This window comes from Triturus cristatus, chromosome 12 (genome assembly GCF_964204655.1).
Source record: "Triturus cristatus chromosome 12, aTriCri1.1, whole genome shotgun sequence".
NCBI lineage: Eukaryota > Metazoa > Chordata > Amphibia > Caudata > Salamandridae > Triturus > Triturus cristatus.
In genome coordinates, this window is record NC_140595.1 from 39,545,771 (window position 1) to 39,561,093 (window position 15,323).

Genomic DNA, 15,323 nt, shown 5'->3' on the forward strand with positions numbered 1-15,323 from the left:
TTCAGCGTTTGGACCCTAAGAGGGCTGTGAGCTTTTATGTGGACAGAACTTGTAATCTCCAGCTGGATGATCCACTGTTTGTTGGCTATGTGGACCCAGATGAAAGAAAAAGCAGAGCATACGAGAACATTGTCCAGATGAATTAGCCTGTGCATCAAGATCTGCTATGCCATGGCTAACAAAGAACCACCTGAAGGTATTAGAGCTCATTCTACTAGAGCAAAGTTTTTTACTTCAGCTTTAGCTACAGGTGTCCCTTGGGGTGACATTTGTAAAGCAGCAACTTGGGCCTCCCTCCACACTTTTGCGAAGCACTATTGCTCAAACTCTGAAGTGGGGAGGAATGGTCACTTTGCCTGCTCAATTTTGCAGGATATTTGGGGTATAGGCACCCTCCTTCGAGTGTGGGACTGCTCTGGGATTCTATTAAAAAGGTGAGGAATCCACAGGTAGATATATCCATCAGAAGAACAAGTTACTTGCCTTCAGTAACGTCTTTTCTGGTAGATACAGTATCTACCTGTGGATTCCTCACCGACCCACCCGCCACTCTGTTGCTTGTCTGCTTATGCCAAAAACAGATTTGAGTGTGTTTGTGTGTATGTATGTATGTATGTGTGTATATATATACATAAATATGTGTGTGTGTGTATATATATATATATCCTTTGATTTAAGCTCTGCCAGATGCTTTTGCGTGGGCACTGTTAGTTTTACCCGTACGCCTTGAAGGCATGAACAAAATGGGTAGAAACTAACGTGAGCATGCTGGCAAAGGCTTCTTATGGTTCAGATGACGTAGCATGCAGAGCCGTGGCATTATGACGTCCTTGTCAACGTGGGAGAGATGTAAAGAAAAGTTTCTGTGGAATGCTGGCACATTGGGATATTCAAAAGGTGAGGAATCCACCGGTAAACACTGTATCCTACAGAAAAAGTGTTACCGAAGGTAAGTAACTTGTTCATTTAAACTGACCTTCCAAACCCTACAAAATACTAGAACTAGACATAACATATCCTAAAGCTATTATTTTCCGGATATTTCATGCGTTTATAAGGGATTCGTTTTCAGAGTTTCTCCTCATTCTGTAACTGGGCCAAAAGCCCCTTGCAAATATTGTCAGTTCTTCCCATTTTCATGTATTTTATGCACCATCTGAGTTCTCTTTTGTGATCCTCTGTGGCCTTATCGATGACCTGCATTTTGGGGCATGGATTGAGCCGAATTGTATTTATTTGTAGGAATGAGGTTGATTTGCAAGTTTCTCACCTCATGAACATCACTTGCCATCATGCAGACTTCAGAATTTGTCTTAACCTATGTAGGGACCCAGGATATTGAAAAAAATATAATTCTCAGTTTAAAAAAAATTAAATAAATTAGGAGAGAATTGATATTTTGTTGTTATATTTTTTTAAAATGTCTCCGAGTCCTGCCAGACTTGCAGATTTATTTTAAGAACCTGAATATGATAAAGACTCCTGTGACTGAGATTACACACATGACACCTTTCCCTGGTCTTCTCTTCATTACAGAAATAATTATTTCCTTGACCATGTACATCTCTTGGAAATAATAAAAATCCTTTGCTACCACAAAATGGCTCTTTTTCCTAAATAACTGGTTGCCTTTTTGTACATATCCAGTGCTTTCACATTAATGCTGGTTTGTTTTTTATTTTACTGTAGACTTTCTGATGTTTGTTTCTGTCTCTCTTCCTACAGTACTCCCCCAGCATGACAATGAGTGTGTGATCCCCACCAGTAGGAAGAGTGCTGCTCAGCCATCACCCTGGAAATGTTCCTTTAACTGAAAAGTTCAAATGTGGGCCATGAAAATGAAAAAAACTTTCAAACTATGTATTTAAAGAAACAGGACATTTCCAGAAGGCTGCTAAATTTCTTAAATTCCACCCTGTGGGCATACAACTAAGAGCGAGGAAAAGAGACTGCACTTAACAGGCTGAAGACCTCCGCAGAAGAAGTTGGAAAATTGCTCTTTGCTCGTAACATCACTTCATCGTCCTTGTCGGCCCTCCGGTGGTAGCACCACCTATTTCTTACTGGGAACAATAATGACAGCCAGAACAGTACACCTCTTGACTTTGCGTCATGAGACCTGGAATACAAAGCAGTAATCACATATGAACACTTTTGGGCGAATCGCATGAAATATTGAATGAGGTAGTTTGGTTTGGAGAAGGGCAGTCATAGGAAGGGGTCCAAGGCAGTCAGAATATTTGCAAGAATGTTATGTTGAGCTGAGCACATAGTCATCATCACAAGGGAAATGTGAAATATTCTAGAGGTTAATTTTTTTGTTTTTTGTTTGAATTCCCAGCTGCTAGCAAGTTGGGATCTGTGTCCATCCAAAGAGATACTCTCACGAAAGAGGGTTACGAGAGAGAGTTGATCTTCATCATGATGACTATCTCAAAAATAAATATTTATTATTTCAGGTAAAAAAAGAAACAAATTACAAGCCCACGCTGAGGTCATGACGAGGCAGTGGACTTTGACAGCCCTCGTTTTTTGATCTTTTCACTGGATTCAGCATCTCCTAGGCTCCAAGCGCATATCAGTATTGAAGACCTCAGTGCAAGTCCATGAATTTTAGAGTGCTGCAGATTGCAAAACTTTGGACTGATTCCTCTGGCCTTACTAACTTAGGACCACATGGTACTCTGATTTGCATTAAAATGTTTGTTGTTTCCACACCAGGAGGCGGGAGCAGGGGTGTGGGAAGAACATGCCTGTTTTTAGTTTAGCTTGCACGCCCATTAAAACACTAGGGTTGTGTAGTCATTCAAATCAAGGGGGTGCAGTGATTGTAAATGACCAGAAGGGACTTTCCACCAGGTAGCTACTATAGCTTGCAATATTCCAGCTGATGTGCTTTAGAAAAAGTTGCCCACAAATACCCAGTTGTATTTTAAAGTCATCATGTGTTGGGTTATCGGTTTCAAAGTTTGGGCGTAAGTGGACCAGAAAAGTATCGAACTCACAGTTTTTTCCAAGTTTACGAGAGCAGGGTTACCTTTTCGCTTATAAAGTTGTGTGCCAATTTACATCTTAATCTCCCTGTGGTATGGTCAGAATCCTCTGCACATGGGGTATTCTTTTGTAGACTTTGTCAGGGAGATCACACAAAATCACTGTATAAAGAGTGAACCCCTAGCTTGCATCTGTCTCCTGGCTGAACTTTGCATCAGATTGGTGGCTGTTCTTGATCCAGAATAAAGCCCCCTCTTGAAACTGACCAGTCTAACTCGTGGATAAATACTGGACCATATTCCTAACGCTGCCCCCGACATCATCCAATTTTAAACATAAAAGAAATGAAGATGACCTAAATTAAAGGGATAGGATTATACCAGTTTTATTTTTCTTCTACATTCTGTAAAGTAGAAACGTTATCGGGTTAATGTCCAAAACAAAAGATTAGCAATTTGTTAGATACTGTGCATGGGAGTCATCAAATGGATTACTTGAGCATCCACTGTGGAAATATATGCCTAAAACATTATGTAGAAGAGAATTGATAAGACTGTTCTCTCTCTGTTTATTCCTAGATTTGATCTTCAGAACAGTTCAGTGATAGAAGAGGGGTTATTCATCAGTAGTGCATGTCAACACCTTATGTGCAGGTGCTGTCGCCAGAGGACACAGGGTTCGAGATGCCTAGAAAGTACTCTGCCCTTTTAATCATGAGAAAATGTCCAGCTACACTCCACGAGGGCAGTATCCATGCCAGATTTTCCGGATCTCCCCATAAGAGCAGTTGACAAATAATGAATCTAAATGGAAGTTATTTTCACAGTTTTCGGTTATCCATAGAATCTGGCGTGGATCATTCCCTCTTGAAGCAAGAGTAAGGCCCATGCATCATAAAGTAGAAATATTTCTTTCTTAAAGTTCTAAACATTCCATGTGATCAAACCTCTTACGATGAATGAAATAACATAGATGAAAGGGACCAGTGTGATAAGCTGTATCTGCTTGATTCTAGTGGAATGTAAGAGCAAGCGAGAATCCACTGTGATCTCTTAAATTCTCATCTCTTTAAAGTCACTCATCAGAATTGACAACATCTTCATAAACACGTTTATGATGTTACAACAGAAGAAAATAAAATCAGCTTTATGTAGGAACAAGAGACAATGCTAAAACATTGAAGCCATCTTCCTTTCCTCTGGATACACACGATTGAAGATCTTTGTCCAACGAAGATCATGTCAGCTTTTCTCTATGGTGGCTGACGTAGATAACCTCAACTTTGTGACCCACTCAGTACTGTACAGTATAGTCTCAAAAAGATGGCCGGATATCTGAATTGATTACCACACAGAACAAGGTCTCAGTCTTTCTATTGAGTGGGCAGAGTTTCACGTAGCAACAAAAAGTCACCAACAATTTCGCCCTTTCCATTATTTTTAAGCTAGTGACTAATTAATCTGGCACCGAAAGGCATACTTTTCACAGCCAAAGTTATTGAGTAAAGTGTCTGAACTCCAAGTAACCCAGATGTCTACCATGCATATAATGTTTGTGTTTTTATTTCAATATTTTACATGGCTCTCAGCAAATGCATACATTGGCCCGCCAGTGCATTTCACCCTCAGTTGGGCTTCCTCATGGGTGCAGTGTTGCATAAGATCAAGCTGCAGCCACGCTTGCATGTCGACCCACACCCGTGGCCTGGAAAATGTTGGAAACCTACAAACTCTACAGCGACCTTCATGCGGCGCCGTGGAGTTTTCAAATACACCCAGCAAGGAACGTCCGAAAGAGATGCATGCATCTCCACCTTACACCCTCTCAGCTGTGCTCAACCTCACCATCAGCAAGAAACTGTTAGCGGCGGTTGCCTCTTTGCTCCAGATGTAGCACCTGTTTTCTGGAACACCACTGTGATTTTACTCCCACCCCCCTCTTCCACCAAACCTCGCTCCTACGTAGAATGATATCTGTGCGTTCATGACACTGGTGTGACTTCAGGGAGAGGTACCCAATGCCCCCAGGTTTTGCAAAGCTCAGTAATGGCATATACCATGTCAGGGCAAAAAGGACTTTGCGACAAGGGTTGGCATGTGGCTGGATTCAGATGTAGTGTAGGCGCCTGCAGATGAGAGCAACCGTCTCTTTACATGGCAAGGGACCACTTTTAACTTTAATATGAAGGATTTTTTTCCTATTTTATAAACATAAAGGACCTCATTAAAAAAGGACGTGTCTGTGTTTTTTTCTGCTATTTTATCCCAAAGCAGCTATGTACAGATTAATGCTTAAGTCCTCCCTTCCCCTTTTGTTATGCCTTTTTAATTTTAATGTTTATATATTTTTTTGCAACGTCTGCCATTCTGCGTAATTCTAGTGTGATGTAAAATACTGTAACATTAGGACGGAATTAAAAAAAAAAAATGTACTGTTATGTGTCCTTCATGATATGACAGTATTGAATATGAAGCTCCCTTGAGGTTGCTTTGTATTTGCTAGTAGGGATAGAAAATCCAGTCCTAGGTTTTAGTTGTTACGTGTAGGATATATATTATGTCATTTGTATGTTCTTTATATTGTAAAAATTCTTTAGACGGAAAGTTGCTTATCAAAAAAAACTGCATCAATAAATGTAATTTGATTTTTTTCATAGTTCCGTCTGTTTGCTCATTGTCTGCTCTGCCAGCGATATTTAAGCGTATCAAGAAAAAAACTGTCTGGAAATTAAAGGGGTCCATTTGGCTGTGATTGTGAGAAGTTTATAGGTGAAAATGGCTGTGTGCAGCAAGCGAACTACTTTGAAAGACTCACCACCGTAGTTGGCAGGGAGAGTGTGGGGGTGCTGCACCCAGCATGACTTGCCCCAGGCAAACTCAGAAAGCAGGTTTCATCTTCAATAACTTGATGATCTGTTCCCAGGAGGACATCGACACAAATATGATGTCACTCAGATGTGACATATGGTGTTCATTATCCAAACATCAAGGCTTGCAGACCTACTTGGGTTTAGCACTCAGGTAATATGTCAAAACTTAATGCATATTCCGCTCTCCATATTACAAGTGCCATAGGCTATAATGCACATTTTCAGTGGCGGATGGGACCTCTACAACATCTGTCCTGGAGTATCCCGCCTACCAAACTCTAAATAAGATGCTTTGTTGTTTTCTGTACAGGATCAAGACCAACATTCGTGGTATTAAACATCTTTAAGATCTAACCTTGCAAATACCTCTTAGAGTCCAGATCCCGCCTTATTGTTGATGCATTCAAAGAAGTTCCAGGTCAACAAAAGAGCCTATAAAGCATCAGCTCGCTCCATTGTCATAGTAGTCACAGAGCCTGGCTATGTTTACGAACATTAGTTGACCTGCATGGTTGGTCCATTTGGTTCTTGAGGGCTTCAATCAAGGGGGAATGATGATTGGACTGCTGAATGGCAGTTTATGGTCATCTGGTCACGGCTAGTTGCCTCTTGATCCAGGGATTTTCTCTAGGGCAGTGCTAAGTGCTGCAGAATTCACACTGTTCTACCTCCACTTTATACCTTGAGGCTAACCTTTTTTTATTTTTCGTACTTTTCGCTTCAGAGGGTTAATCCCTTTCTTCGCCCGCCCACCAGTGTCCTCTACTGAAGTATCCTTACAGGTTCCTTGCTGTCTCTCTTCCTGTTTTGATGACTGTTTTGTTTCTTAGGCATTAGTAGCTTTCTGCTGGCTCTCCCTGTTTTATTTTCTCGTCTATCCATCCACCCGTCCTGCAGCACATTCTTCTAGGAGGCTGTTGCCGATTGTACCCCTTGCTAGAAATAGTAAAAGGTTATTGCCTGCCACTGTTTAGGTTTGAATGCATATTCTCTTGATATTTTCTTTCATTTCTAAACAATTTTCAACTGATATTTAAAGCTTATTCTGTTATCTCTGTACCTGGGATTCAATACGGGGTGGGTCCGTGATGTACATCGATGTGGTATTTGGATGATTCAGTGTCGATCTAATATAGGATTTTTGTTTTTTTGCTCTGAAAGAGCTTGATCGTACACAATGTTTATAAGATTGAAGGATTTAAATTGTTTACCATAACCACTGGCCTGTTCTGAATATTATAGAAGGGGTAATATATATCAATTGTGATTATCCATTTTATTCAAATTATTTATACTGTCTTATGCTCTGAAGCAGCCTAATTGTTGTTGTTTGTGTGCATCAATATAAAGTTAGTTTTGAATTTGAAAAACTATAGAATACAGGTCTGATGATGTGAGAGGCTCTGTTGTGATATTTAGACCTTTGGTTTCAAGCTAGTGCAGGTACATTCTATATTAAGGGTCACGAAAAAACTATTATATAGCAGTCTGGAGTTCATTAATCTGTATGTGACAGATGTGCTCTGATCATAGATTAAAATCTAACAAAAACAGCACTTTTTTTTTCAATATGAATTGCAGTCAGTAAGTTTACAATACTGTCCAGAGACAAGGGAGTGGATTTTTCTGTCGCTTACTCACTAATACAATTAGAAGTGTATGGTCATTTACTACACGAAGGCCGCTCTAACTGGGTGCATGATAGTTACTGACTAAGTCAATAAGCTCCAAGTAGATTAATTGGATTCAAAGACATGATTTTGTAGTAGTCCATTTAATGCAAAGCTTAGAAGAAGAACAAATAAAAGCTACCACATTACTATCGCCACCTTTAAATCTACATAATGCACCTTCATCTCAGTTGTAACACTAAGCCTTACTTCATGGCTAGTGAGCCATCATAACTGTACACCCTAAAGATAAGCCGGTAACAAAAAAAGCTGGAACTTAAACCTACTCTCTTCAATGCCTTTTGTTTTCAATGCTTTGCTATATGTGAATTTTAGTTTTATATATTCTCTCTGCTTTGCATAAGGTGTTTTTTAAGATATACACATTCATTATTTGTGGCTATCCAGAAAGTCTGGTCTGGATCCAGTATTCCCGGAGCTACATTTGGATGGCCTTGGCTGATACAATTTGTAGTTAAAGGTGGAAATTAAGATATCAATAACTTTTTAACAATGTATCGTGGATTGATGCTATTTCTCCATGTTGTTGGTTTTGCCTATAACATTTTCCCTGTGAGTAGGAATATTAGGGTCTTCTCCGATAGAGGTTAGACCTTGAAATTGTCAGCAAACCAAATTTTAAGTAATCCGCTAAGTCTTACCGTCTACATGCTTCCCTTAAAATATAGCACTAGTAGGTGCAACATGTAACGTCTCCACACCATTCACCTCCATAAAGATAAGGATGCAGCTTAAAATGTGGGAGATTTATCTTTAATCAAATTGCATGTGAAATATTATATTTTGTTAATTGAGCAATAGTAATGCATCATCTTTTTTTTACTATCCCTAATCATGAGCACACCACTTCTGTCATACTCTCTTACTTTCAGAGAAAGCAGTTACAGTAAATTACTAAGATATGGGGCTTCGGAAGGCCTTCCAAGTTTGGCCACATCTGGTTGGTTTTCCTTCACTACACCTTGGCACCATTACCATTCATTTTGTGTTGCCAACCAGCGCGCGGCATGGTCTGCCACACTACACACCTGGATAGGTGAGAAATACAAGCATGCTGATTCCTCATGAGAACCACATCCTTTTCTGCAGATGTTGGCCATTTAGTTAGTGTCCATTGAGCCTTCCATGCCAGAAGCGTAAGCGGAGGGAAGCGCCCAAAGACTCTTCCTCCGCTGCCTTGCACCCACTGATGTGCTTGGCCACTGCATGTAGGAAACCCAGTAAAAGAGCCCAAACCTCTTTGCGCATATGTTGTATGTTCAACGTAGATGCTGACATACTGTCTATTTGCTGGATGGTAAATGCTAATATTTATAAGTTTTACCATCGGTCTACTCAATTCTAGTCACGCGTACATATTTATTTCTTTTTATTCTTTACCATTAAATTGTAAAACGTATTGTTGAGTATGACCAGAGCGTGCGTTTCATATAGACGCTTTAAGGGTCTGAATATAATAACCTCAAATTTAGTCATGTTAAACATTTATCAAAGATAATAACTTGGCCTTATGAGTATTCGCTACTACAAACACGATAGAAATATTAATATTTTTAAATCACAACAGACAGTAAATCACATTGTGCATTTTATCCCTACAGGGCACTGGCTTCTGATCCAGTTATCTCATGAACCAATCGAGATTCCAGACATCTACACCAGTGAGTTAATACATATCGAAGGTTGTTACATCCACAAGTATGTTTATCACCAACTGTGAGTTGGCTACCTTAACGATACATTAATTAATAGGTTATTTATTGTACTTACCTTCACCTGGTTTTTGATTAAGACCTTAATTTTTAAACCAAATGTATCTTTCAAATTGTACTACAAAAAGCATCCAATTGAATATTGACTTACTGCCTTCTTCAATGCTCTTTCTATTTTCCGAATGCTATAGAACTTTACTCGGAAAGCGTGCAATCCATTTAGTAAATTTTTAGAGTTTAAAAAAATTGCAGTGGGGACTGCCCTCTGTGCAGTCTGGATTGGCCGCCCATGGCGAGTTTAGAACAGGGCCTGCCCAAAGGCCATCTGCAGGGGGAGGAGTGGTGAGTACAACATACTAAAACATGATATTTACTGAAATAAATAGTTACAAAACGGAGTTATTTTTCTTGCTGAAACGTGCAAAACCATTGCAATTTACTAGTTTTGGTTAGCAGTACACGCCATAACCCAACACCTGCCGTGCTCAAAATACCAATTTACCACAAGTGCGGAAAGCAAACGAGCTATCAAGATAATAAAAGGGCATGTGTTGTGTGCATTGCTAACCATAGCTGATGAATTTAATTGGTTTTGTGCATTGGAACCAGAACCATAACTCTATTTTTAACTGGGGGTTTTCAGTGTATATAAATATATAAATGTGTGTGTTTGTTGGTGTGTGTTTATTTATATACATATATACACACACTAAGGAAGTGTTAGCCGTTCTCTGCTTTCATCAGTGTGTGTGTGTGCTCCACTTGAACTGTGTCTGTGCAGAATAACTTCTTCATGTGCAGGTCATGAAGTTCTGAAGGTCCAGTTTAGGGAGGCCGAGGATGTGGACTGTCAGTAGATACTTGGTTTTGACTTGAAATGGAATACTGTGTATTCAGTGGATTTACATTTAAAAGTGGTGGGACTTTGCTTTTGTACTGGGATCGCACTGACCACTGGTCATGCCTCTTTTCCGTGCCTGTCGTAATGTTGCTTGTTGACCTACTCCATCTTTCCTGCTGGATATTCAAAGACTCACTGGAGAGAGTAGTTCGGCTGTGGGCAGAAATAACACAATTTTGCAGCTTTTTTGCTCCTGTGCCCTTTCTCTAGATCTTTTGATACAGAGCAAGATGGAAGATTCAATACTGAACAAGATTGGTTTCTGGTGGCGTGTTTCTACCCTACAGCCGGATAACATGGCAACTGAGGAAAGGCCTGTTCTTCATCTGTTTGTCTCCCTGGAACTATGTGCTTTATCAAATGGGTAATCTTAGCAAATTAAGACATTCTTGGCAAACGTAGGCATGGAGCCGTGAAAGTCAAACCCTTTGAATCCTCCTCACCATGCCTTCTTGAAAACAGCCGTCCACTCTGTAGAAGTGTCACATTATCTTTGAAGGCAGTGTCCCTTATCTTGGAATATTGGCTTATTTTGCTTCCTAATGTGTTTTGCTTGTTCTTCCTAGGACATTCAGTAAAGGAGAGGAATCCTGTTTCTAAAAACATGCCCCATGACACTATTAATTTCTATTGACAAAGGAGAGAGGCAGGACATGGAATCTAAATGGCTCTCATAGTGTGGTGATGGGGGAATGTTGAGGTAATGTTTTGTAACGCTAAGTCCAGAAGACACTATATCTTTGGAAACAATAAGAATATCCCTTCCTCTAGCCTTACATGCATCAAGAAGAACGATCAGTGTCTGCTCTTCTTTGGCGTTGACGGCATAAACCAGAGCAGAGGATCCTGCGGAGTCTTCCATGCTTGGGTCTTCTCTGTAGTTTAGCATAATCGATGCTATTTCTGGGCCAGCCTTCCCAATGCAGGCGTACAGCAGAGTGGTTTGCCCCAAGTTATCCTGGATGTTGCCAGTAGGAATCTGATCTTTTTCTAATTTTTGCATGCTTCCTTTTCCACTTTGCAGACAATCATTAATGCTGTCTCTCCTGTGTCATTTTGCTCATTTGCATTTGCCCCGTCCTCCACAAGAGGTCTCTCCAGACACAGTTTCCCTTAGCAGAGAACCTCTCGAACACAAAATTTCCATTGGCTCCTTCACAATGTTTTAATGTTCGAGGCATGTGGGCTGCTGAATTCATATCTGTGCATAGATCGCCGCCTAGTGTTTGGTCCGGATGATTGCACATTGTTGTCCTGGAAGAGTTTTCGAAGTATCACGAGATAGGTGGCTCCTCCCCTGGACTACAGTGCGCATGGGTATCCTCTCCATCCTCAGATTGTTTTTTTCCGCCATTGGGTTCGGATGTGCTTATCTTAGCTCAAGTTAGGAAAACTATATTTAGACTTCGTCGGTATCGTTCGCGTTCGGTATCGATAACTTTCTTCTTTCACCTCATCGGATCGAGTTCGGACCGAACTTCAATCAACGATCGAACATGGAATCGAGGACTCCCTTCAAGAGATGTCCTCTATGTCACGCCAAATATCCCCACATCGACGTCCACCCGGTGTGTAACAAATGTTTGTCACCAGATCACGATGAATCCAAGTGTATGGCCTGCGCCCGATTCCGGTCAAAGAAGACACTTCGGAATCGACGTGCAGCTCGCTTGGAGGCCAACAAATCGGCGCCTACCCCGGTAAACATATTCGGGACCGAGGATGAAGATGTCGAGAGCGTCGAGGAAGTGGAATCGGATTCTGCTTCGGAACCTGACTCCAACTATGAAGCCAAAGACGAGGGGATATTCCAGGACAAAGAAGTCGTCGACGAGGTAGGAGACGACAATCGGGCCCTTGGGGCCGAAGAAGATAGCTCAGGCGAGGAGCTAGGCCAATCCGTCGATGCGGAGGCACAGGGACAGAATGTCCATATGGCTCGGGTCGCGGGGTCGCCTGCGGGCCTCACCCAAGACCAGTCACTGCGTTCTACAGCCCCGCCTCCGGGCTCGGCTTCGAACATTTCCAACGAGCCGGAACTTTGTAAAACCTCTCGAGTCGATCCCTCAAAATCGAAACTGAAAGCTGCACACGTGAAACCGAAACTAAAAGTGCAACTCGTCCTCGTCGGATCGAAGGCTTCCAACCCTTCACATCCGCAAACACAAAAGAAGGACATCGGAACCGAACAGCCTAAAGGCACTGTCGGTGCCGAGGAAACACACGGGGTTTTTGGCGCCGAGAAACACAAGAAGGCCCTCGGTCCCCCGAAGCCGCAGATGCCTTTAACAACCAAAGTTGGGGCGCGAACGCCTACAGCCCAGATGACCGATCGTGCATCGACTGCAAAGGGTGCCGACGGTGCGAGGAGCCCCACTCCACAGGGCGTCGACCCGAAAATTCAAATCGAAAAGCCTAAGTCGGGAAAGGGACCTGGGACGGCCTCCAAGCCGGTCCCCGAAGAGCATGTCGGTTCGAAGAGCACCATCGCCATCCCTGGTGAAGCAGGTGTCTGAGTCCCTGACGCGCATCAGGGAACGGGACACACCCGACCCGAAACAGAGCCACGAACCGAAGAAGGTCGCAAAGGCTACATCGGCGCCGATCACTTTTGGATTGCCGCCGTCGGGGACACCTAAAATGTTCGCACCCGCAAAACCTGCACCTGCAGATCCACCGGTCGACGTCTCACAGGAGCGGGTCATCGACCTCGAAACCGGTAAACTGGTGTTTCGGAAGAGAAAAATTGTCCCGGTGAACACTTTGGAGTCCTATAAAATCCCGCTCAAGAAGAAAATGGATTCCGGCTCCACTCCACTGCCTGTGGAACATTATCAAACTTATACTCACCACTCACTTGATTTTTCTCCAACACCTTCGGAGACGGATGCAGGTGACACCTTTTATGAGGATACCACTTATCCTCTACATCATGACCAGGATGAACCACAGGACCAGGATCCATCCTGGGGAGACCCACATGACCCGGGTGACATCCACAATGCTCCTGACACCCCTATCTACAATATAAAACCATCCCCTGCTGAGGACACTGCTGCTTTTAACGCCCTCATTGAACGGGCGGCTGCCAATCATGGGGTTGAACTTCATTCAGACTCTGTTGAAGAGGATTTCTTAGTGGACACGTTCTCCACATCAGAGAAAACGGTTAAAACACTACCGATGCTAAAAGGCGTTCTTAAACATGCTAAGGACATCTTTAAGGAGCCAACAAGAACACGAGTGTTAAACCCCAGGCTTGAGAAAAAGCATAGACCAGCCCCAGGAGACCCTACGTACATTAAGGGTCAATTGCCATTGGACTCCCTGGTTGTTTCTAACGCCCGCAAAAGAGCGAACTCTCAAACTACTGGTGATGCTCCTCCTCCAGACAAAGAGTCCAAGGTGTTCGAAAACTCTGGGAAACGGGTGGCAGCTCAAGCATCAAACATCTGGCGCATTGCCAACACCCAGGCACTTCTAGCCAGATACAACAGGTCCCACTACGATACACTGGAACCCCTAATACAACACCTACCAGATGAGTACAAGGAGGGGGCAGAGCTCCTCATTAGAGAGGGGCAACTCGTTACCAATGCGTCCATCAAATGCGCACTGGATGCAGCAGACACAGCAGCAAGGGCCATCAACACTAGTGTGATGTTACGGAGACATGCATGGTTAAGAATATCGGGCTTTAAACCAGACACTCAAACAAATATCTTGCATCAGCCTGTCAACCCAGACTTCTTATTTGGCCCTGACGTTGACACCACACTCGAAAAGATTAAAAAATACACTGAGACTGCTAAATCTATGGGGGCTCTACAATCCCAGCAGTTTCGTAGTGGCTCCTTTCGTCGCCCCAGAAGTTCAGGAGCAGCTAGAGGTCAGGGCTCCCAGCAGCAGTACAATAAAGGAGGGTCCCAAAGTTCTTATAATAAAAACAATAGGGGTGGATACCGTGGCTCCGGCGCCAAGGGCAGAGGCAAAGTAAACAACAATACCAGATCCTCTGCCAATAACAAACAGTGACATCTTGTCACTGCCCCCCGTCCACATAACACCGGTCGGGGGGAGATTACAACAGTTCCTGCCAGTCTGGAGTTCCATCACCACAGACAGGTGGGTCTTAGACATTGTCCAGTACGGTTATTGTCTAGAATCCATTCCACCCAACATACCACCAAGACGACGTCCTATGTCCGCAGAGCACTTGACATTATTGCAGCAGGAAGTACTGAGTATGCTGCAAAAGGAGCCATAGAGCCCGTGCCTATCCAACAGCACGGCTTAGGGGTGTACTCTCTGTACTTCTTAATCCCCAAAAAGGACGTCTCTCTCAGGCCTATACTGGACCTAAGACCTCTCAACATGTACATTCTGTCGGAACATTTTCATATGATCACCCTCCAGCAGGTTCTGCCGTTACTCAGTCAGGGAGACTTCCTAGCAACACTAGATTTAAAGGATGCGTATTTCCACGTCCCCATACACCCATCCCACAGAAAATATCTCAGGTTCACTATTCAAAATCAACATTATCAGTTCAAGGTACTCCCTTTCGGAGTAACAACAGCTCCCAGGGTCTTTACCAAGTGCCTAGCGACGGTGGCTGCTCATTTGCGAAGACAACATATTCACGTCTTCCCTTACCTGGACGACTGGCTTGTTCAGGCAAAGTCAGCCCAGCAATGCGCCAGCCACATGTCTCACACCATTCACCTTCTTCACAGTCTGGGATTCTCACTAAATTATCCCAAATCACACCTTCAACCAGCCCACGTACAACAGTACCTAGGCGCGACCATAGACACTCTGGCAGCCACAGCTCAGCCAACCTTAGTGAGAATCAACAGCATACTGTTGCTAATAAAAAAGTTCAGACCTCAACACTCCCTTCCAGCGCGAGTGTTCATGCAGTTGATAGGCATGATGGCCTCCTGCATCTTCATAGTCCTGCATGCGAGACTACATATGCGCCCGCTTCAAGAGTGCTTAGCACGTCAATGGAATCAGGCTCAAGGACAGTTAAAAGACCTAGTGTTGGTGAGCGTTCGGGCATACAACTCTCTGCATTGGTGGAATCCACAAAACCTTTGCAAGGGCCGACCGTTCCAAGAGCCTGTTCCACAAATAATACTGACGGCGGACGC

General features: G+C 43.0%; 1 protein-coding gene across 2 annotated transcripts in view; it reads left to right on the top strand.

Annotated features, from left to right (window-relative positions):
• SSBP4 (single stranded DNA binding protein 4) overlaps nt 1-5,649 on the top strand; it is a 469,492-nt gene extending 463,843 nt beyond the window's left edge. For both annotated transcript variants that reach the window (XM_085639982.1, XM_085639983.1), the window contains one exon: nt 1,726-5,649. In XM_085639982.1, the coding sequence (XP_085496108.1) occupies nt 1,726-1,755 (30 nt within the window). In that variant the 3' untranslated portion in view covers nt 1,756-5,649. The remainder of the gene's footprint in view (nt 1-1,725) is intronic.
• The last annotated feature ends 9,674 nt before the right edge of the window (nt 5,650-15,323 follow it).